At 38.8% G+C, this 23,418-nt stretch overlaps 1 protein-coding gene and 1 long non-coding RNA gene across 3 annotated transcripts in view; one reads left to right on the top strand and one right to left on the bottom strand.

Annotated features, from left to right (window-relative positions):
* Positions 1-23,418, bottom strand: part of LOC119770454 — a 57,100-nt gene that overhangs the window by 33,397 nt on the left and 285 nt on the right. The window lies entirely within an intron of this gene.
* On the top strand, positions 2,064-3,000 carry LOC119770453 (extensin-like). Of its 2 annotated transcripts, XM_038265400.1 has the most exons (3): positions 2,064-2,148; positions 2,226-2,296; positions 2,364-3,000. In XM_038265400.1, exons 2-3 carry the CDS (start codon positions 2,279-2,281, stop codon positions 2,997-2,999), a joined length of 654 nt encoding a protein of 217 aa, XP_038121328.1. In that variant the 5' UTR covers positions 2,064-2,148; positions 2,226-2,278; the 3' UTR covers position 3,000. The 2 variants fall into 2 exon arrangements, with proteins under 2 accessions (XP_038121328.1, XP_038121329.1); XM_038265401.1 differs by having other exon boundaries at positions 2,070-2,296.

The following is a 23,418-nucleotide window of genomic DNA, read 5'->3' as shown; positions in this document are numbered from 1 at the left end:
CTTAAATTCTTAAATTCTTAAATTCTTAAATTCTTAAATTCTTAAATTCTTAAATTCTTAAATTCTTAAATTCTTAAATTCTTAAATTCTAAAATTCTTAAATTCTTAAATTCTTAAATTCTTAAATTCTTAAATTCTTAAATTCTTAAATTCTTAAATTCTTAAATTCTTAAATTCTTAAATTCTTAAATTTAAATTCTTAAATTCTTAAATTCTTAAATTCTTAAATTCTTAAATTCTTAAATTCTTAAATTCTTAAATTCTTAAATTCTTAAATTCTTAAATTCTTAAATTCTTAAATTCTTAAATTCTTAAATTCTTAAATTCTTAAATTCTTAAATTCTTAAATTCTTAAATTCTTAAATTCTTAAATTTAAATTAAATTCTTAAATTCTTAAATTCTAAATTCTTAAATTCTTAAATTCTAAATTCTTAAATTCTTAAATTCTTAAATTCTTAAATTCTTAAATTCTTAAATTCTTAAATTTAAATTCTTAAATTCTTAAATTCTTAAATTCTTAAATTCTTAAATTCTTAAATTCTTAAATTCTTAAATTCTTAAATTCTTAAATTCTTAAATTCTTAAATTCTTAAATTCTTAAATTCTTAAATTCTTAAATTCTTAAATTCTTAAATTTAAATTCTTAAATTCTTAAATTCTTAAATTCTTAAATTCTTAAATTCTTAAATTCTTAAATTCTTAAATTCTTAAATTCTTAAATTCTTAAATTCTTAAATTCTTAAATTCTTAAATTCTTAAATTCTTAAATTCTTAAATTCTTAAATTCTTAAATTTAAATTCTTAAATTCTTAAATTCTTAAATTCTTAAATTCTTAAATTCTTAAATTCTTAAATTCTTAAATTCTTAAATTCTTAAATTCTTAAATTCTTAAATTCTTAAATTCTTAAATTCTTAAATTCTTAAATTCTTAAATTCTTAAATTCTTAAATTCTTAAATTCTTAAATTCTTAAATTTTTAAATCCTTAAATTCTTAAATTCTTTGAATTGATTTTGCAAAATTAACTTTACGGCATTTTTTGACAGAAAGTATCTTACTTGATAACCTGTCCCAATGGACTATAAGGTTATATATCCATCATAAAATGCTATTGTGTATTTTTTTTTTTGCGGTAAAATGAAAAAAAACACCAGAAACTGTTTTAAGCATGTTTTTTTATTCCCGAGTGCCTCTCCAAAACGTTTAATTTTTTCAGAGTTAAAGTATTTTTTTCTGAATAATCCTAACCTATACACTCATTCTCCGATGGTTTGACACCAACAGAGTTGCGCATGTATTGCGTGTACGTACACGAAAAAAGTGAGGTTAAATTTTGTACCAGCCAGCAAAACAAATGGTGCGCTAGTGTGTGTGAGATCGGGCTTAGAAAGCTCTACTGTTGTCAAACGAGCGGGATCACTTTTTAGTTTGCCATCCCTTTTTCACGGAGTTCACACACACTGCCGAACTTAAAAAAAAAGTGTCAAACGAAAAAGTGATCAACCACCGGTGTTTCAGTTTTGCCGAAAACACCAAATCAAGCAAAACAATGTAAACGGGCCAATGTGAAAACAAAGAGTTAAACAAAAAGTCAGTCCTGCTCGGTCCTCATGTAAATAAACATCCACTGACGTAGCAGGCCAGACTCTTCGGATTTAGCCCAATCAATCAGAAAATTCCTGTCCGAGATACAGATTTTGGATTACTTAGGGAGCGTTCTTTTATTACGTAACGCAAAATTCGGGAAAGCTCTCCTCTCCCTCTTACGCGGTCTTTTAAAATTTTTTTATATGAAAATTTTGCGTTACGTAATATAATTTTTCATTAACCACCACCCCCTCCCTCCCCTTTCGCAACATTTCGTAACAGAGACGTTAACACCCAACGGCAAAATGGCTAAGCCCTCCGGAAAGTTTTAGTCAAATAAAAAAATTATAAATGAAATCCATTTCCGGTTCAGGAAAACCCGCCTTACCTTATATGTTCTATATGCCTTGGAGTCGACATTCGTATCGCAGTCGGTAAAGGAGGACTGACGAGTAATTTCCAACGCACCGCAAGTGGAACGAGTGGAACACGATCGCGCAGCGGAATTTTCTCGCGGAAAATCGAAGACTTCGACTGAAAAAAAGTTTTCCCCAGCTTTGGTAAGTAGCGTAGGTGGTACCTAGTCCGAGTTCTTGTTAAGGCAAGGGTTTAATTGATTTGTTTCGTTTTTTTCCAGACCTAACTCGCGCAGCCCACTTGAGAACGCGTGGCCACAAGGAGGCAGCGGGCATGAGCCATCTATTTAATGTAAGTAATTTGTAGAATCAATTATCATTATTTTTATGTTTAATTGTTTTTTTATCAACTATTACAGATTACGGTGAATCAATACGGGCGTGGTGGCCGGGGAGGTCGTGGCGGCAAGAAAGGACGTGGGGGTCGTGGAGGAGGAAATGGAGGGTGGAAAAAAAAGAAGCGGGTGGGAAGGGGAGGGCCTGTGCGCCAAGAGGTGCCGGTGGGAGAAACTCCACCGCCTTCGCCCTTCCTCGAACCACCACCTGCACGACTGAGTGTGGAAAGACCCACGGCACCACCCTTTTCCCCCTTCAACAACACTCCACCACCATCACCCTTCAGGCCGCCTCCGCCACCGCCCCGGATGAACCTCAATCCTCTGGCCTCGTCCTTCGCCGGCCCAAGTTTCCCACCCCCTCGTTCCGCTGCCCCAAACATCTCGGCGCCGGTTTTTCCGGACCAGCGTTTCCCGGCGTTTCGTTGCGCTGCACCAAGCTTCCCGGCGCCGTATTTCACGGCCCCACGTAACGTTGCCCCAGCAGAAGGCCAAGGGCCAAGGATGGTGTGGTGGCAGGTGGGCCCGCCCCAACAGCTGCCTCCGAACGCAAGAGTAGAAGTCCGAGACGAGGGGAATAGCCTTTATTATGGCGCACCAGCATTACAGGATGGTGATCCAGAGGATGGCGAGCCCGAGGAGGGCGAAATTATTGATTAAATCTCAGTAGGCTGCAAAATAAAAATGCTGAGAAACATTATTAATTTGTTGATAATTTATTTATTTCCGGAGCTATTCTCATCTTCACAAAACCCTTTCTAAAAGCGAAAAAAGAGCTTTTCATACTTTTAACTCAAAGTCTCATAACTCACTCTTGACCCAATCAATCAAGCTGAAAATTCGGAAAATTCAGAAAAGTACGGCTCAAAGTGTGCCAAAGCTGCTGGCAAAATTTGGTGAATGTATATTTTAGGTGCCCGAACAACTTTTCCACCCGACTCTAGGAACACTTTGAAGAAATTTGGAAAAACTCGACTTTTTTACTCAAAGTCTCATAACTCCTGCTAGACCCAATCAATCAAGCTGAAAATTAAGAAAAGTATAGTTCAAAGTGTGCCAAATCTGCTGGCAAAATTTGGCGAATGTATATTTTAGGTGCCCGAACAACTTTTTCGCCCGACTCTTGGAAAACTTTGAAGAAATTTGGAAAAACTCAACTTTTTACTCAAAGTCCCATAACTCCCGCTAGACCCAATCAATCAAGCTGGAAATTCAGGAATGTATAGTTCAAAGTGTGCCAAAGCTGCTGGAAAAATTTGGCGAATGTATATTTTAGGTGCCCGAACAACTTTTTCGCCCGACTCTTGGAAAACTTTGAAGAAATTTGGAAAAACTCAACTTTTTTACCCAAAGTCCCATAACTCCCGCTAGACCCAATCAATCAAGCTGGAAATTCAGGAAAGAATAGTTCAAAGTGTGCCAAAGCTGCTGGCAAAATTTGGCGAATGTATATTTTAGGTGCCCGAACAACTTTTTCGCCCGACTCTTGGAAAACTTTGAAGAAATTTGGAAAAACTCAACTTTTTTACTCAAAGTCCCATAACTGCCGCTAGACCCGATCAATCAAGTTGAAAATTTAGAAAAGTATAGTTCAAAGTGTGCCAAAGCTGCTGGCAAAATTTGGCGAATGTATATTTTAGGTGCCCGAACAACTTTTTCGCCCGACTCTTGAAAAACTTTGAAGAAATTTGGAAAAACTCAACTTTTTTACTCAAAGTCCCATAACTCCCGCTAGACCCAATCAATCAAGCTGGAAATTCAGGAAAGAATAGTTCCAAGTGTGCCAAAGCTGCTGGCAAAATTTGGCGAATGTATATTTTAGGTGCCCGAACAACTTTTTCGCCCGACTCTTGAAAAACTTTGAAGAAATTTGGAAAAACTCAACTTTTTTACTCAAAGTCCCATAACTCCCGCTAGACCCAATCAATCAAGCTGGAAATTCAGGAAAGTATAGTTCAAAGTGTGCCAAAGCTGCTGGCAAAATTTGGCGAATGTATATTTTAGGTGCCCGAACAACTTTTTCGCCCGACTCTTGGAAAACTTTGAAGAAATTTGGAAAAACTCAACTTTTTTACTCAAAGTCCCATAACTGCCGCTAGACCCGATCAATCAAGTTGAAAATTTAGAAAAGTATAGTTCAAAGTGTGCCAAAGCTGCTGGCAAAATTTGGCGAATGTATATTTTAGGTGCCCGAACAACTTTTTCGCCCGACTCTTGAAAAACTTTGAAGAAATTTGGAAAAACTCAACTTTTTTACTCAAAGTCCCATAACTCCCGCTAGACCCAATCAATCAAGCTGGAAATTCAGGAAAGTATAGTTCAAAGTGTGCCAAAGCTGCTGGCAAAATTTGGCGAATGTATATTTTAGGTGCCCGAACAACTTTTTCGCCCGACTCTTGGAAAACTTTGAAGAAATTTGGAAAAACTCAACTTTTTAACCCAAAGTCCCATAACTCCCGCTAGACCCAATCAATCAAGCTGGAAATTCAGGAAAGAATAGTTCAAAGTGTGCCAAAGCTGCTGGCAAAATTTGGCGAATGTATATTTTAGGTGCCCGAACAACTTTTTCGCCCGACTCTTGGAAAACTTTGAAGAAATATGGAAAAACTCAACTTTTTTACCCAAAGTCCCATAACTCCCGCTAGACCCAATCAATCAAGCTGGAAATTCAGGAAAGAATAGTTCAAAGTGTGCCAAAGCTGCTGGCAAAATTTGGCGAATGTATATTTTAGGTGCCCGAACAACTTTTTCGCCCGACTCTTGGAAAACTTTGAAGAAATTTGGAAAAACTCAACTTTTTACTCAAAGTCCCATAACTCCCGCTAGACCCAATCAATCAAGCTGGAAATTCAGGAATGTATAGTTCAAAGTGTGCCAAAGCTGCTGGCAAAATTTGGCGAATGTATATTTTAGGTGCCCGAACAACTTTTTCGCCCGACTCTTGGAAAACTTTGAAGAAATTTGGAAAAACTCAACTTTTTACTCAAAGTCCCATAACTCCCGCTAGACCCAATCAATCAAGCTGGAAATTCAGGAATGTATAGTTCAAAGTGTGCCAAAGCTGCTGGAAAAATTTGGCGAATGTATATTTTAGGTGCCCGAACAACTTTTTCGCCCGACTCTTGGAAAACTTTGAAGAAATTTGGAAAAACTCAACTTTTTTACCCAAAGTCCCATAACTCCCGCTAGACCCAATCAATCAAGCTGGAAATTCAGGAAAGAATAGTTCAAAGTGTGCCAAAGCTGCTGGCAAAATTTGGCGAATGTATATTTTAGGTGCCCGAACAACTTTTTCGCCCGACTCTTGGAAAACTTTGAAGAAATTTGGAAAAACTCAACTTTTTTACTCAAAGTCTCATAACTCCCGCTAGACCCAATCAATCAAGCTGGAAATTCAGGAAAGAATAGTTCAAAGTGTGCCAAAGCTGCTGGCAAAATTTGGCGAATGTATATTTTAGGTGCCCGAACAACTTTTTCGCCCGACTCTTGGAAAACTTTGAAGAAATTTGGAAAAACTCAACTTTTTTACTCAAAGTCCCATAACTCCCGCTAGACCCAATCAATCAAGCTGGAAATTCAGGAAAGTATAGTTCAAAGTGTGCCAAAGCTGCTGGCAAAATTTGGCGAATGTATATTTTAGGTGCCCGAACAACTTTTTCGCCCGACTCTTGGAAAACTTTGAAGAAATTTGGAAAAACTCAACTTTTTTACTCAAAGTCCCATAACTGCCGCTAGACCCAATCAATCAAGTTGAAAATTTAGAAAAGTATAGTTCAAAGTGTGCCAAAGCTGCTGGCAAAATTTGGCGAATGTATATTTTAGGTGCCCGAACAACTTTTTCGCCCGACTCTTGAAAACTTTGAAGAAATTTGGAAAAACTCAACTTTTTACTCAAAGTCCCATAACTCCCGCTAGACCCAATCAATCAAGCTGGAAATTCAGGAAAGTTTAGTTCAAAGTGTGCCAAAGCTGCTGGCAAAATTTGGCGAATGTATATTTTAGGTGCCCGAACAACTTTTTCGCCCGACTCTTGGAAAACTTTGAAGAAATTTGGAAAAACTCAACTTTTTACCCAAAGTCCCATAACTCCCGCTAGACCCAATCAATCAAGCTGGAAATTCAGGAAAGAATAGTTCAAAGTGTGCCAAAGCTGCTGGCAAAATTTGGCGAATGTATATTTTAGGTGCCCGAACAACTTTTTCGCCCGACTCTTGGAAAACTTTGAAGAAATTTGGAAAAACTCAACTTTTTACCCAAAGTCCCATAACTCCCGCTAGACCCAATCAATCAAGCTGGAAATTCAGGAAAGAATAGTTCAAAGTGTGCCAAAGCTGCTGGCAAAATTTGGCGAATGTATATTTTAGGTGCCCGAACAACTTTTTCGCCCGACTCTTGGAAAACTTTGAAGAAATTTGGAAAAACTCAACTTTTTACCCAAAGTCCCATAACTCCCGCTAGACCCAATCAATCAAGCTGGAAATTCAGGAAAGAATAGTTCAAAGTGTGCCAAAGCTGCTGGCAAAATTTGGCGAATGTATATTTTAGGTGCCCGAACAACTTTTTCGCCCGACTCTTGGAAAACTTTGAAGAAATTTGGAAAACTCAACTTTTTACCCAAAGTCCCATAACTCCCGCTAGACCCAATCAATCAAGCTGGAAATTCAGGAAAGTATAGTTCAAAGTGTGCCAAAGCTGCTGGCAAAATTTGGCGAATGTATATTTTAGGTGCCCGAACAACTTTTTCGCCCGACTCTTGGAAAACTTTGAAGAAATTTGGAAAAACTCAACTTTTTACTCAAAGTCCCATAACTCCCGCTAGACCCAATCAATCAAGCTGGAAATTCAGGAAAGTTTAGTTCAAAGTGTGCCAAAGCTGCTGGCAAAATTTGGCGAATGTATATTTTAGGTGCCCGAACAACTTTTTCGCCCGACTCTTGGAAAACTTTGAAGAAATTTGGAAAAACTCAACTTTTTACTCAAAGTCCCATAACTCCCGCTAGACCCAATCAATCAAGCTGGAAATTCAGGAAAGTATAGTTCAAAGTGTGCCAAAGCTGCTGGCAAAATTTGGCGAATGTATATTTTAGGTGCCCGAACAACTTTTTCGCCCGACTCTTGGAAAACTTTGAAGAAATTTGGAAAAACTCAACTTTTTACTCAAAGTCCCATAACTCCCGCTAGACCCAATCAATCAAGCTGGAAATTCAGGAAAGTATAGTTCAAAGTGTGCCAAAGCTGCTGGCAAAATTTGGCGAATGTATATTTTAGGTGCCCGAACAACTTTTTCGCCCGACTCTTGGAAAACTTTGAAGAAATTTGGAAAAACTCAACTTTTTACTCAAAGTCCCATAACTCCCGCTAGACCCAATCAATCAAGCTGGAAATTCAGGAAAGAATAGTTCAAAGTGTGCCAAAGCTGCTGGCAAAATTTGGCGAATGTATATTTTAGGTGCCCGAACAACTTTTTCGCCCGACTCTTGGAAAACTTTGAAGAAATTTGGAAAAACTCAACTTTTTACTCAAAGTCCCATAACTCCCGCTAGACCCAATCAATCAAGCTGGAAATTCAGGAAAGTTTAGTTCAAAGTGTGCCAAAGCTGCTGGCAAAATTTGGCGAATGTATATTTTAGGTGCCCGAACAACTTTTTCGCCCGACTCTTGGAAAACTTTGAAGAAATGTGGAAAAACTCAACTTTTTTACCCAAAGTCCCATAACTCCCGCTAGACCCTATCAATCAAGCTGGAAATTCAGGAAAGAATAGTTCAAAGTGTGCCAAAGCTGCTGGCAAAATTTGGCGAATGTATATTTTAGGTGCCCGAACAACTTTTTCGCCCGACTCTTGGAAAACTTTGAAGAAATTTGGAAAAACTCAACTTTTTTACCCAAAGTCCCATAACTCCCGCTAGACCCAATCAATCAAGCTGGAAATTCAGGAAAGTATAGTTCAAAGTGTGCCAAAGCTGCTGGCAAAATTTGGCGAATGTATATTTTAGGTGCCCGAACAACTTTTTCGCCCGACTCTTGGAAAACTTTGAAGAAATTTGGAAAAACTCAACTTTTTACTCAAAGTCCCATAACTCCCGCTAGACCCAATCAATCAAGCTGGAAATTCAGGAAAGTATAGTTCAAAGTGTGCCAAAGCTGCTGGCAAAATTTGGCGAATGTATATTTTAGGTGCCCGAACAACTTTTTCGCCCGACTCTTGGAAAACTTTGAAGAAATTTGGAAAAACTCAACTTTTTACTCAAAGTCCCATAACTCCCGCTAGACCCAATCAATCAAGCTGGAAATTCAGGAAAGTATAGTTCAAAGTGTGCCAAAGCTGCTGGCAAAATTTGGCGAATGTATATTTTAGGTGCCCGAACAACTTTTTCGCCCGACTCTTGGAAAACTTTGAAGAAATTTGGAAAAACTCAACTTTTTACTCAAAGTCCCATAACTCCCGCTAGACCCAATCAATCAAGCTGGAAATTCAGGAAAGTATAGTTCAAAGTGTGCCAAAGCTGCTGGCAAAATTTGGCGAATGTATATTTTAGGTGCCCGAACAACTTTTTCGCCCGACTCTTGGAAAACTTTGAAGAAATTTGGAAAAACTCAACTTTTTACCCAAAGTCCCATAACTCCCGCTAGACCCAATCAATCAAGCTGGAAATTCAGGAAAGAATAGTTCAAAGTGTGCCAAAGCTGCTGGCAAAATTTGGCGAATGTATATTTTAGGTGCCCGAACAACTTTTTCGCCCGACTCTTGGAAAACTTTGAAGAAATTTGGAAAAACTCAACTTTTTTACTCAAAGTCCCATAACTCCCGCTAGACCCAATCAATCAAGCTGGAAATTCAGGAAAGAATAGTTCAAAGTGTGCCAAAGCTGCTGGCAAAATTTGGCGAATGTATATTTTAGGTGCCCGAACAACTTTTTCGCCCGACTCTTGGAAAACTTTGAAGAAATTTGGAAAAACTCAACTTTTTTACCCAAAGTCCCATAACTCCCGCTAGACCCAATCAATCAAGCTGGAAATTCAGGAAAGAATAGTTCAAAGTGTGCCAAAGCTGCTGGCAAAATTTGGCGAATGTATATTTTAGGTGCCCGAACAACTTTTTCGCCCGACTCTTGGAAAACTTTGAAGAAATTTGGAAAAACTCAACTTTTTTACTCAAAGTCCCATAACTCCCGCTAGACCCAATCAATCAAGCTGGAAATTCAGGAAAGTATAGTTCAAAGTGTGCCAAAGCTGCTGGCAAAATTTGGCGAATGTATATTTTAGGTGCCCGAACAACTTTTTCGCCCGACTCTTGGAAAACTTTGAAGAAATTTGGAAAAACTCAACTTTTTACTCAAAGTCCCATAACTCCCGCTAGACCCAATCAATCAAGCTGGAAATTCAGGAAAGTTTAGTTCAAAGTGTGCCAAAGCTGCTGGCAAAATTTGGCGAATGTATATTTTAGGTGCCCGAACAACTTTTTCGCCCGACTCTTGGAAAACTTTGAAGAAATTTGGAAAAACTCAACTTTTTACTCAAAGTCCCATAACTCCCGCTAGACCCAATCAATCAAGCTGAAAATTCAGGAAAGTATAGTTCAAAGTGTGCCAAAGCTGCTGGCAAAATTTGGCGAATGTATATTTTAGGTGCCCGAACAACTTTTTCGCCCGACTCTTGGAAAACTTTGAAGAAATTTGGAAAAACTCAACTTTTTACTCAAAGTCCCATAACTCCCGCTAGACCCAATCAATCAAGCTGGAAATTCAGGAAAGTTTAGTTCAAAGTGTGCCAAAGCTGCTGGCAAAATTTGGCGAATGTATATTTTAGGTGCCCGAACAACTTTTTCGCCCGACTCTTGGAAAACTTTGAAGAAATTTGGAAAACTCAACTTTTTACTCAAAGTCCCATAACTCCCGCTAGACCCAATCAATCAAGCTGGAAATTCAGGAAAGTATAGTTCAAAGTGTGCCAAAGCTGCTGGCAAAATTTGGCGAATGTATATTTTAGGTGCCCGAACAACTTTTTCGCCCGACTCTTGGAAAACTTTGAAGAAATTTGGAAAAACTCAACTTTTTACTCAAAGTCCCATAACTCCCGCTAGACCCAATCAATCAAGCTGGAAATTCAGGAAAGTATAGTTCAAAGTGTGCCAAAGCTGCTGGCAAAATTTGGCGAATGTATATTTTAGGTGCCCGAACAACTTTTTCGCCCGACTCTTGGAAAACTTTGAAGAAATTTGGAAAAACTCAACTTTTTACTCAAAGTCCCATAACTCCCGCTAGACCCAATCAATCAAGCTGGAAATTCAGGAAAGTTTAGTTCAAAGTGTGCCAAAGCTGCTGGCAAAATTTGGCGAATGTATATTTTAGGTGCCCGAACAACTTTTTCGCCCGACTCTTGGAAAACTTTGAAGAAATTTGGAAAAACTCAACTTTTTACTCAAAGTCCCATAACTCCCGCTAGACCCAATCAATCAAGCTGGAAATTCAGGAAAGTTTAGTTCAAAGTGTGCCAAAGCTGCTGGCAAAATTTGGCGAATGTATATTTTAGGTGCCCGAACAACTTTTTCGCCCGACTCTTGGAAAACTTTGAAGAAATTTGGAAAAACTCAACTTTTTTACTCAAAGTCCCATAACTCCCGCTAGACCCAATCAATCAAGCTGGAAATTCAGGAAAGAATAGTTCAAAGTGTGCCAAAGCTGCTGGCAAAATTTGGCGAATGTATATTTTAGGTGCCCGAACAACTTTTTCGCCCGACTCTTGAAAAACTTTGAAGAAATTTGGAAAAACTCAACTTTTTTACTCAAAGTCCCATAACTCCCGCTAGACCCAATCAATCAAGCTGGAAATTCAGGAAAGTATAGTTCAAAGTGTGCCAAAGCTGCTGGCAAAATTTGGCGAATGTATATTTTAGGTGCCCGAACAACTTTTTCGCCCGACTCTTGGAAAACTTTGAAGAAATTTGGAAAAACTCAACTTTTTTACTCAAAGTCCCATAACTCCCGCTAGACCCAATCAATCAAGCTGGAAATTCAGGAAAGTATAGTTCAAAGTGTGCCAAAGCTGCTGGCAAAATTTGGCGAATGTATATTTTAGGTGCCCGAACAACTTTTTCGCCCGACTCTTGGAAAACTTTGAAGAAATTTGGAAAAACTCAACTTTTTACTCAAAGTCCCATAACTCCCGCTAGACCCAATCAATCAAGCTGGAAATTCAGGAAAGTATAGTTCAAAGTGTGCCAAAGCTGCTGGCAAAATTTGGCGAATGTATATTTTAGGTGCCCGAACAACTTTTTCGCCCGACTCTTGGAAAACTTTGAAGAAATTTGGAAAAACTCAACTTTTTACTCAAAGTCCCATAACTCCCGCTAGACCCAATCAATCAAGCTGGAAATTCAGGAAAGTATAGTTCAAAGTGTGCCAAAGCTGCTGGCAAAATTTGGCGAATGTATATTTTAGGTGCCCGAACAACTTTTTCGCCCGACTCTTGGAAAACTTTGAAGAAATTTGGAAAAACTCAACTTTTTACTCAAAGTCCCATAACTCCCGCTAGACCCAATCAATCAAGCTGGAAATTCAGGAAAGTATAGTTCAAAGTGTGCCAAAGCTGCTGGCAAAATTTGGCGAATGTATATTTTAGGTGCCCGAACAACTTTTTCGCCCGACTCTTGGAAAACTTTGAAGAAATTTGGAAAAACTCAACTTTTTACTCAAAGTCCCATAACTCCCGCTAGACCCAATCAATCAAGCTGGAAATTCAGGAAAGAATAGTTCAAAGTGTGCCAAAGCTGCTGGCAAAATTTGGCGAATGTATATTTTAGGTGCCCGAACAACTTTTTCGCCCGACTCTTGAAAAACTTTGAAGAAATTTGGAAAAACTCAACTTTTTTACTCAAAGTCCCATAACTCCCGCTAGACCCAATCAATCAAGCTGGAAATTCAGGAAAGTATAGTTCAAAGTGTGCCAAAGCTGCTGGCAAAATTTGGCGAATGTATATTTTAGGTGCCCGAACAACTTTTTCGCCCGACTCTTGGAAAACTTTGAAGAAATTTGGAAAAACTCAACTTTTTACTCAAAGTCCCATAACTCCCGCTAGACCCAATCAATCAAGCTGGAAATTCAGGAAAGTATAGTTCAAAGTGTGCCAAAGCTGCTGGCAAAATTTGGCGAATGTATATTTTAGGTGCCCGAACAACTTTTTCGCCCGACTCTTGGAAAACTTTGAAGAAATTTGGAAAAACTCAACTTTTTACTCAAAGTCCCATAACTCCCGCTAGACCCAATCAATCAAGCTGGAAATTCAGGAAAGTTTAGTTCAAAGTGTGCCAAAGCTGCTGGCAAAATTTGGCGAATGTATATTTTAGGTGCCCGAACAACTTTTTCGCCCGACTCTTGGAAAACTTTGAAGAAATTTGGAAAAACTCAACTTTTTACTCAAAGTCCCATAACTCCCGCTAGACCCAATCAATCAAGCTGGAAATTCAGGAAAGAATAGTTCAAAGTGTGCCAAAGCTGCTGGCAAAATTTGGCGAATGTATATTTTAGGTGCCCGAACAACTTTTTCGCCCGACTCTTGGAAAACTTTGAAGAAATTTGGAAAAACTCAACTTTTTACTCAAAGTCCCATAACTGCCGCTAGACCCAATCAATCAAGCTGGAAATTCAGAAAGTATAGTTCAAAGTGTGCCAAAGCTGCTGGCAAAATTTGGCGAATGTATATTTTAGGTGCCCGAACAACTTTTTCGCCCGACTCTTGGAAAACTTTGAAGAAATTTGGAAAAACTCAACTTTTTACTCAAAGTCCCATAACTCCCGCTAGACCCAATCAATCAAGCTGGAAATTCAGGAAAGAATAGTTCAAAGTGTGCCAAAGCTGCTGGCAAAATTTGGCGAATGTATATTTTAGGTGCCCGAACAACTTTTTCGCCCGACTCTTGGAAAACTTTGAAGAAATTTGGAAAAACTCAACTTTTTACTCAAAGTCCCATAACTCCCGCTAGACCCAATCAATCAAGCTGGAAATTCAGGAAAGTATAGTTCAAAGTGTGCCAAAGCTGCTGGCAAAATTTGGCGAATGTATATTTTAGGTGCCCGAACAACTTTTTCGCCCGACTCTTGGAAAACTTTGAAGAAATTTGGAAAAACTCAACTTTTTACTCAAAGTCCCATAACTCCCGCTAGACCCAATCAATCAAGCTGGAAATTCAGGAAAGTATAGTTCAAAGTGTGCCAAAGCTGCTGGCAAAATTTGGCGAATGTATATTTTAGGTGCCCGAACAACTTTTTCGCCCGACTCTTGGAAAACTTTGAAGAAATTTGGAAAAACTCAACTTTTTACTCAAAGTCCCATAACTCCCGCTAGACCCAATCAATCAAGCTGGAAATTCAGGAAAGTTTAGTTCAAAGTGTGCCAAAGCTGCTGGCAAAATTTGGCGAATGTATATTTTAGGTGCCCGAACAACTTTTTCGCCCGACTCTTGGAAAACTTTGAAGAAATTTGGAAAAACTCAACTTTTTACTCAAAGTCCCATAACTGCCGCTAGACCCAATCAATCAAGTTGAAAATTCAGAAAAGTATAGTTCAAAGTGTGCCAAAGCTGCTGGCAAAATTTGGCGAATGTATATTTTAGGTGCCCGAACAACTTTTTCGCCCGACTCTTGAAAAACTTTGAAGAAATTTGGAAAAACTCAACTTTTTACTCAAAGTCCCATAACTCCCGCTAGACCCAATCAATCAAGCTGGAAATTCAGGAAAGAATAGTTCAAAGTGTGCCAAAGCTGCTGGCAAAATTTGGCGAATGTATATTTTAGGTGCCCGAACAACTTTTTCGCCCGACTCTTGAAAACTTTGAAGAAATTTGGAAAAACTCAACTTTTTACTCAAAGTCCCATAACTCCCGCTAGACCCAATCAATCAAGCTGGAAATTCAGGAAAGTATAGTTCAAAGTGTGCCAAAGCTGCTGGCAAAATTTGGCGAATGTATATTTTAGGTGCCCGAACAACTTTTTCGCCCGACTCTTGGAAAACTTTGAAGAAATTTGGAAAAACTCAACTTTTTTACTCAAAGTCCCATAACTGCCGCTAGACCCAATCAATCAAGTTGAAAATTTAGAAAAGTATAGTTCAAAGTGTGCCAAAGCTGCTGGCAAAATTTGGCGAATGTATATTTTAGGTGCCCGAACAACTTTTTCGCCCGACTCTTGAAAACTTTGAAGAAATTTGGAAAAACTCAACTTTTTTACTCAAAGTCCCATAACTCCCGCTAGACCCAATCAATCAAGCTGGAAATTCAGGAAAGTATAGTTCAAAGTGTGCCAAAGCTGCTGGCAAAATTTGGCGAATGTATATTTTAGGTGCCCGAACAACTTTTTCGCCCGACTCTTGGAAAACTTTGAAGAAATTTGGAAAAACTCAACTTTTTACTCAAAGTCCCATAACTCCCGCTAGACCCAATCAATCAAGCTGGAAATTCAGGAAAGAATAGTTCAAAGTGTGCCAAAGCTGCTGGCAAAATTTGGCGAATGTATATTTTAGGTGCCCGAACAACTTTTTCGCCCGACTCTTGGAAAACTTTGAAGAAATTTGGAAAAACTCAACTTTTTACTCAAAGTCCCATAACTCCCGCTAGACCCAATCAATCAAGCTGGAAATTCAGGAAAGTATAGTTCAAAGTGTGCCAAAGCTGCTGGCAAAATTTGGCGAATGTATATTTTAGGTGCCCGAACAACTTTTTCGCCCGACTCTTGGAAAACTTTGAAGAAATTTGGAAAAACTCAACTTTTTACTCAAAGTCCCATAACTCCCGCTAGACCCAATCAATCAAGCTGGAAATTCAGGAAAGAATAGTTCAAAGTGTGCCAAAGCTGCTGGCAAAATTTGGCGAATGTATATTTTAGGTGCCCGAACAACTTTTTCGCCCGACTCTTGGAAAACTTTGAAGAAATTTGGAAAAACTCAACTTTTTACTCAAAGTCCCATAACTCCCGCTAGACCCAATCAATCAAGCTGGAAATTCAGGAAAGTATAGTTCAAAGTGTGCCAAAGCTGCTGGCAAAATTTGGCGAATGTATATTTTAGGTGCCCGAACAACTTTTTCGCCCGACTCTTGGAAAACTTTGAAGAAATTTGGAAAAACTCAACTTTTTACTCAAAGTCCCATAACTCCCGCTAGACCCAATCAATCAAGCTGGAAATTCAGGAAAGTATAGTTCAAAGTGTGCCAAAGCTGCTGGCAAAATTTGGCGAATGTATATTTTAGGTGCCCGAACAACTTTTTCGCCCGACTCTTGGAAAACTTTGAAGAAATTTGGAAAAACTCAACTTTTTTACCCAAAGTCCCATAACTCCCGCTAGACCCAATCAATCAAGCTGGAAATTCAGGAAAGAATAGTTCAAAGTGTGCCAAAGCTGCTGGCAAAATTTGGCGAATGTATATTTTAGGTGCCCGAACAACTTTTTCGCCCGACTCTTGGAAAACTTTGAAGAAATTTGGAAAAACTCAACTTTTTTACTCAAAGTCCCATAACTCCCGCTAGACCCAATCAATCAAGCTGGAAATTCAGGAAAGAATAGTTCAAAGTGTGCCAAAGCTGCTGGCAAAATTTGGCGAATGTATATTTTAGGTGCCCGAACAACTTTTTCGCCCGACTCTTGGAAAACTTTGAAGAAATTTGGAAAAACTCAACTTTTTTACCCAAAGTCCCATAACTCCCGCTAGACCCAATCAATCAAGCTGGAAATTCAGGAAAGAATAGTTCAAAGTGTGCCAAAGCTGCTGGCAAAATTTGGCGAATGTATATTTTAGGTGCCCGAACAACTTTTTCGCCCGACTCTTGGAAAACTTTGAAGAAATTTGGAAAAACTCAACTTTTTTACCCAAAGTCCCATAACTCCCGCTAGACCCAATCAATCAAGCTGGAAATTCAGGAAAGTATAGTTCAAAGTGTGCCAAAGCTGCTGGCAAAATTTGGCGAATGTATATTTTAGGTGCCCGAACAACTTTTTCGCCCGACTCTTGGAAAACTTTGAAGAAATTTGGAAAAACTCAACTTTTTTACTCAAAGTCCCATAACTCCCGCTAGACCCAATCAATCAAGCTGGAAATTTAGGAAAGTTTAGTTCAAAGTGTGCCAAAGCTGCTGGCAAAATTTGGCGAATGTATATTTTAGGTGCCCGAACAACTTTTTCGCCCGACTCTTGGAAAACTTTGAAGAAATTTGGAAAAACTCAACTTTTTACTCAAAGTCCCATAACTGCCGCTAGACCCAATCAATCAAGTTGAAAATTTAGAAAGTATAGTTCAAAGTGTGCCAAAGCTGCTGGCAAAATTTGGCGAATGTATATTTTAGGTGCCCGAACAACTTTTTCGCCCGACTCTTGGAAAACTTTGAAGAAATTTGGAAAACTCAACTTTTTACTCAAAGTCCCATAACTCCCGCTAGACCCAATCAATCAAGCTGGAAATTCAGGAAAGTTTAGTTCAAAGTGTGCCAAAGCTGCTGGCAAAATTTGGCGAATGTATATTTTAGGTGCCCGAACAACTTTTTCGCCCGACTCTTGGAAAACTTTGAAGAAATTTGGAAAAACTCAACTTTTTACTCAAAGTCCCATAACTCCCGCTAGACCCAATCAATCAAGCTGGAAATTCAGGAAAGTTTAGTTCAAAGTGTGCCAAAGCTGCTGGCAAAATTTGGCGAATGTATATTTTAGGTGCCCGAACAACTTTTTCGCCCGACTCTTGGAAAACTTTGAAGAAATTTGGAAAACTCAACTTTTTACTCAAAGTCCCATAACTGCCGCTAGACCCAATCAATCAAGTTGAAAATTTAGAAAAGTATAGTTCAAAGTGTGCCAAAGCTGCTGGCAAAATTTGGCGAATGTATATTTTAGGTGCCCGAACAACTTTTTCGCCCGACTCTTGGAAAACTTTGAAGAAATTTGGAAAAACTCAACTTTTTACTCAAAGTCCCATAACTCCCGCTAGACCCAATCAATCAAGCTGGAAATTCAGGAAAGTATAGTTCAAAGTGTGCCAAAGCTGCTGGCAAAATTTGGCGAATGTATATTTTAGGTGCCCGAACAACTTTTTCGCCCGACTCTTGGAAAACTTTGAAGAAATTTGGAAAAACTCAACTTTTTACTCAAAGTCCCATAACTCCCGCTAGACCCAATCAATCAAGCTGGAAATTCAGGAAAGTTTAGTTCAAAGTGTGCCAAAGCTGCTGGCAAAATTTGGCGAATGTATATTTTAGGTGCCCGAACAACTTTTTCGCCCGACTCTTGGAAAACTTTGAAGAAATTTGGAAAAACTCAACTTTTTTACTCAAAGTCCCATAACTGCCGCTAGACCCAATCAATCAAGCTGGAAATTCAGGAAAGAATAGTTCAAAGTGTGCCAAAGCTGCTGGCAAAATTTGGCGAATGTATATTTTAGGTGCCCGAACAACTTTTTCGCCCGACTCTTGAAAAACTTTGAAGAAATTTGGAAAAACTCAACTTTTTTACTCAAAGTCCCATAACTCCCGCTAGACCCAATCAATCAAGCTGGAAATTCAGGAAAGTATAGTTCAAAGTGTGCCAAAGCTGCTGGCAAAATTTGGCGAATGTATATTTTAGGTGCCCGAACAACTTTTTCGCCCGACTCTTGGAAAACTTTGAAGAAATTTGGAAAAACTCAACTTTTTACTCAAAGTCCCATAACTCCCGCTAGACCCAATCAATCAAGCTGGAAATTCAGGAAAGTATAGTTCAAAGTGTGCCAAAGCTGCTGGCAAAATTTGGCGAATGTATATTTTAGGTGCCCGAACAACTTTTTCGCCCGACTCTTGGAAAACTTTGAAGAAATTTGGAAAAACTCAACTTTTTACTCAAAGTCCCATAACTGCCGCTAGACCCAATCAATCAAGTTGAAAATTCAGAAAAGTATAGTTCAAAGTGTGCCAAAGCTGCTGGCAAAATTTGGCGAATGTATATTTTAGGTGCCCGAACAACTTTTTCGCCCGACTCTTGAAAAACTTTGAAGAAATTTGGAAAAACTCAACTTTTTACTCAAAGTCCCATAACTCCCGCTAGACCCAATCAATCAAGCTGGAAATTCAGGAAAGTATAGTTCAAAGTGTGCCAAAGCTGCTGGCAAAATTTGGCGAATGTATATTTTAGGTGCCCGAACAACTTTTTCGCCCGACTCTTGGAAAACTTTGAAGAAATTTGGAAAAACTCAACTTTTTTACCCAAAGTCCCATAACTCCCGCTAGACCCAATCAATCAAGCTGGAAATTCAGGAAAGAATAGTTCAAAGTGTGCCAAAGCTGCTGGCAAAATTTGGCGAATGTATATTTTAGGTGCCCGAACAACTTTTTCGCCCGACTCTTGGAAAACTTTGAAGAAATTTGGAAAAACTCAACTTTTTACTCAAAGTCCCATAACTCCCGCTAGACCCAATCAATCAAGCTGGAAATTCAGGAAAGTATAGTTCAAAGTGTGCCAAAGCTGCTGGCAAAATTTGGCGAATGTATATTTTAGGTGCCCGAACAACTTTTTCGCCCGACTCTTGGAAAACTTTGAAGAAATTTGGAAAAACTCAACTTTTTTACCCAAAGTCCCATAACTCCCGCTAGACCCAATCAATCAAGCTGGAAATTCAGGAAAGAATAGTTCAAAGTGTGCCAAAGCTGCTGGCAAAATTTGGCGAATGTATATTTTAGGTGCCCGAACAACTTTTTCGCCCGACTCTTGGAAAACTTTGAAGAAATTTGGAAAAACTCAACTTTTTACTCAAAGTCCCATAACTCCCGCTAGACCCAATCAATCAAGCTGGAAATTCAGGAAAGTATAGTTCAAAGTGTGCCAAAGCTGCTGGCAAAATTTGGCGAATGTATATTTTAGGTGCCCGAACAACTTTTTCGCCCGACTCTTGGAAAACTTTGAAGAAATTTGGAAAAACTCAACTTTTTACTCAAAGTCCCATAACTCCCGCTAGACCCAATCAATCAAGCTGGAAATTCAGGAAAGTATAGTTCAAAGTGTGCCAAAGCTGCTGGCAAAATTTGGCGAATGTATATTTTAGGTGCCCGAACAACTTTTTCGCCCGACTCTTGGAAAACTTTGAAGAAATTTGGAAAAACTCAACTTTTTACCCAAAGTCCCATAACTCCCGCTAGACCCAATCAATCAAGCTGGAAATTCAGGAAAGAATAGTTCAAAGTGTGCCAAAGCTGCTGGCAAAATTTGGCGAATGTATATTTTAGGTGCCCGAACAACTTTTTCGCCCGACTCTTGGAAAACTTTGAAGAAATTTGGAAAAACTCAACTTTTTTACTCAAAGTCTCATAACTCCCGCTAGACCCAATCAATCAAGCTGGAAATTCAGGAAAGAATAGTTCAAAGTGTGCCAAAGCTGCTGGCAAAATTTGGCGAATGTATATTTTAGGTGCCCGAACAACTTTTTCGCCCGACTCTTGGAAAACTTTGAAGAAATGTGGAAAAACTCAACTTTTTTACCCAAAGTCCCATAACTCCCGCTAGACCCTATCAATCAAGCTGGAAATTCAGGAAAGAATAGTTCAAAGTGTGCCAAAGCTGCTGGCAAAATTTGGCGAATGTATATTTTAGGTGCCCGAACAACTTTTTCGCCCGACTCTTGGAAAACTTTGAAGAAATTTGGAAAAACTCAACTTTTTTACCCAAAGTCCCATAACTCCCGCTAGACCCAATCAATCAAGCTGGAAATTCAGGAAAGTATAGTTCAAAGTGTGCCAAAGCTGCTGGCAAAATTTAGCGAATGTATATTTTAGGTGCCCGAACAACTTTTTCGCCCGACTCTTGGAAAACTTTGAAGAAATTTGGAAAAACTCAACTTTTTTACTCAAAGTCCCATAACTCCCGCTAGACCCAATCAATCAAGCTGGAAATTTAGGAAAGTTTAGTTCAAAGTGTGCCAAAGCTGCTGGCAAAATTTGGCGAATGTATATTTTAGGTGCCCGAACAACTTTTTCGCCCGACTCTTGGAAAACTTTGAGAAATTTGGAAAAACTCAACTTTTTTACTCAAAGTCCCATAACTGCCGCTAGACCCGATCAATCAAGTTGAAAATTTAGAAAAGTATAGTTCAATGTGTGCCAAAGCTGCTGGCAAAATTTGGCGAATGTATATTTTAGGTGCCCGAACAACTTTTTCGCCCGACTCTTGGAAAACTTTGAAGAAATTTGGAAAAACTCAACTTTTTACTCAAAGTCCCATAACTCCCGCTAGACCCAATCAATCAAGCTGGAAATTCAGGAAAGTTTAGTTCAAAGTGTGCCAAAGCTGCTGGCAAAATTTGGCGAATGTATATTTTAGGTGCCCGAACAACTTTTTCGCCCGACTCTTGGAAAACTTTGAAGAAATTTGGAAAAACTCAACTTTTTACTCAAAGTCCCATAACTCCCGCTAGACCCAATCAATCAAGCTGGAAATTCAGGAAAGTTTAGTTCAAAGTGTGCCAAAGCTGCTGGCAAAATTTGGCGAATGTATATTTTAGGTGCCCGAACAACTTTTTCGCCCGACTCTTGGAAAACTTTGAAGAAATTTGGAAAAACTCAACTTTTTTACTCAAAGTCCCATAACTGCCGCTAGACCCGATCAATCAAGTTGAAAATTTAGAAAAGTATAGTTCAAAGTGTGCCAAAGCTGCTGGCAAAATTTGGCGAATGTATATTTTAGGTGCCCGAACAACTTTTTCGCCCGACTCTTGGAAAACTTTGAAGAAATTTGGAAAAACTCAACTTTTTACTCAAAGTCCCATAACTCCCGCTAGACCCAATCAATCAAGCTGGAAATTCAGGAAAGTATAGTTCAAAGTGTGCCAAAGCTGCTGGCAAAATTTGGCGAATGTATATTTTAGGTGCCCGAACAACTTTTTCGCCCGACTCTTGGAAAACTTTGAAGAAATTTGGAAAAACTCAACTTTTTACTCAAAGTCCCATAACTCCCGCTAGACCCAATCAATCAAGCTGGAAATTCAGGAAAGTTTAGTTCAAAGTGTGCCAAAGCTGCTGGCAAAATTTGGCGAATGTATATTTTAGGTGCCCGAACAACTTTTTCGCCCGACTCTTGGAAAACTTTGAAGAAATTTGGAAAAACTCAACTTTTTACTCAAAGTCCCATAACTCCCGCTAGACCCAATCAATCAAGCTGGAAATTCAGGAAAGAATAGTTCAAAGTGTGCCAAAGCTGCTGGCAAAATTTGGCGAATGTATATTTTAGGTGCCCGAACAACTTTTTCGCCCGACTCTTGAAAAACTTTGAAGAAATTTGGAAAAACTCAACTTTTTTACTCAAAGTCCCATAACTCCCGCTAGACCCAATCAATCAAGCTGGAAATTCAGGAAAGTATAGTTCAAAGTGTGCCAAAGCTGCTGGCAAAATTTGGCGAATGTATATTTTAGGTGCCCGAACAACTTTTTCGCCCGACTCTTGGAAAACTTTGAAGAAATTTGGAAAAACTCAACTTTTTACTCAAAGTCCCATAACTCCCGCTAGACCCAATCAATCAAGCTGGAAATTCAGGAAAGTATAGTTCAAAGTGTGCCAAAGCTGCTGGCAAAATTTGGCGAATGTATATTTTAGGTGCCCGAACAACTTTTTCGCCCGACTCTTGGAAAACTTTGAAGAAATTTGGAAAAACTCAACTTTTTACTCAAAGTCCCATAACTCCCGCTAGACCCAATCAATCAAGCTGGAAATTCAGGAAAGTTTAGTTCAAAGTGTGCCAAAGCTGCTGGCAAAATTTGGCGAATGTATATTTTAGGTGCCCGAACAACTTTTTCGCCCGACTCTTGGAAAACTTTGAAGAAATTTGGAAAAACTCAACTTTTTACTCAAAGTCCCATAACTCCCGCTAGACCCAATCAATCAAGCTGGAAATTCAGGAAAGTATAGTTCAAAGTGTGCCAAAGCTGCTGGCAAAATTTGGCGAATGTATATTTTAGGTGCCCGAACAACTTTTTCGCCCGACTCTTGGAAAACTTTGAAGAAATTTGGAAAAACTCAACTTTTACTCAAAGTCCCATAACTCCCGCTAGACCCAATCAATCAAGCTGGAAATTCAGGAAAGTTTAGTTCAAAGTGTGCCAAAGCTGCTGGCAAAATTTGGCGAATGTATATTTTAGGTGCCCGAACAACTTTTTCGCCCGACTCTTGGAAAACTTTGAAGAAATTTGGAAAAACTCAACTTTTTACTCAAAGTCCCATAACTCCCGCTAGACCCAATCAATCAAGCTGGAAATTCAGGAAAGAATAGTTCAAAGTGTGCCAAAGCTGCTGGCAAAATTTGGCGAATGTATATTTTAGGTGCCCGAACAACTTTTTCGCCCGACTCTTGGAAAACTTTGAAGAAATTTGGAAAAACTCAACTTTTTACTCAAAGTCCCATAACTCCCGCTAGACCCAATCAATCAAGCTGGAAATTCAGGAAAGTATAGTTCAAAGTGGGCCAAAGCTGCTGGCAAAATTTGGCGAATGTATATTTTAGGTGCCCGAACAACTTTTCCGCCCGACTCTTGGAAAACTTTGAAGAAATTTGGAAAAACTCAACTTTTTTACTCAAAGTCCCATAACTCCCGCTAGACCCAATCAATCAAGCTGGAAATTCAGGAAAGTTTAGTTCAAAGTGTGCCAAAGCTGCTGGCAAAATTTGGCGAATGTATATTTTAGGTGCCCGAACAACTTTTTCGCCCGACTCTTGGAAAACTTTGAAGAAATTTGGAAAAACTCAACTTTTTTACTCAAAGTCCCATAACTCCCGCTAGACCCAATCAATCAAGCTGGAAATTCAGGAAAGAATAGTTCAAAGTGTGCCAAAGCTGCTGGCAAAATTTGGCGAATGTATATTTTAGGTGCCCGAACAACTTTTTCGCCCGACTCTTGGAAAACTTTGAAGAAATTTGGAAAAACTCAACTTTTTTACCAAAAGTCCCATAACTCCCGCTAGACCCAATCAATCAATCAAGATGAAACACTTTTATTTTCAATTGAGGACTTAACATTTAAATGGATTTTGGTTTTTAAGTATTCATATTCATATATAACTTCACTATGGAGGTTTCAAATTACCACATTTT

Source organism: Culex quinquefasciatus, chromosome 3 (genome assembly GCF_015732765.1).
Source record: "Culex quinquefasciatus strain JHB chromosome 3, VPISU_Cqui_1.0_pri_paternal, whole genome shotgun sequence".
In the NCBI taxonomy this organism is placed as follows: Eukaryota; Metazoa; Arthropoda; class Insecta; order Diptera; family Culicidae; genus Culex; species Culex quinquefasciatus.
This window is presented reverse-complemented; position numbering and strand designations above follow the sequence as displayed.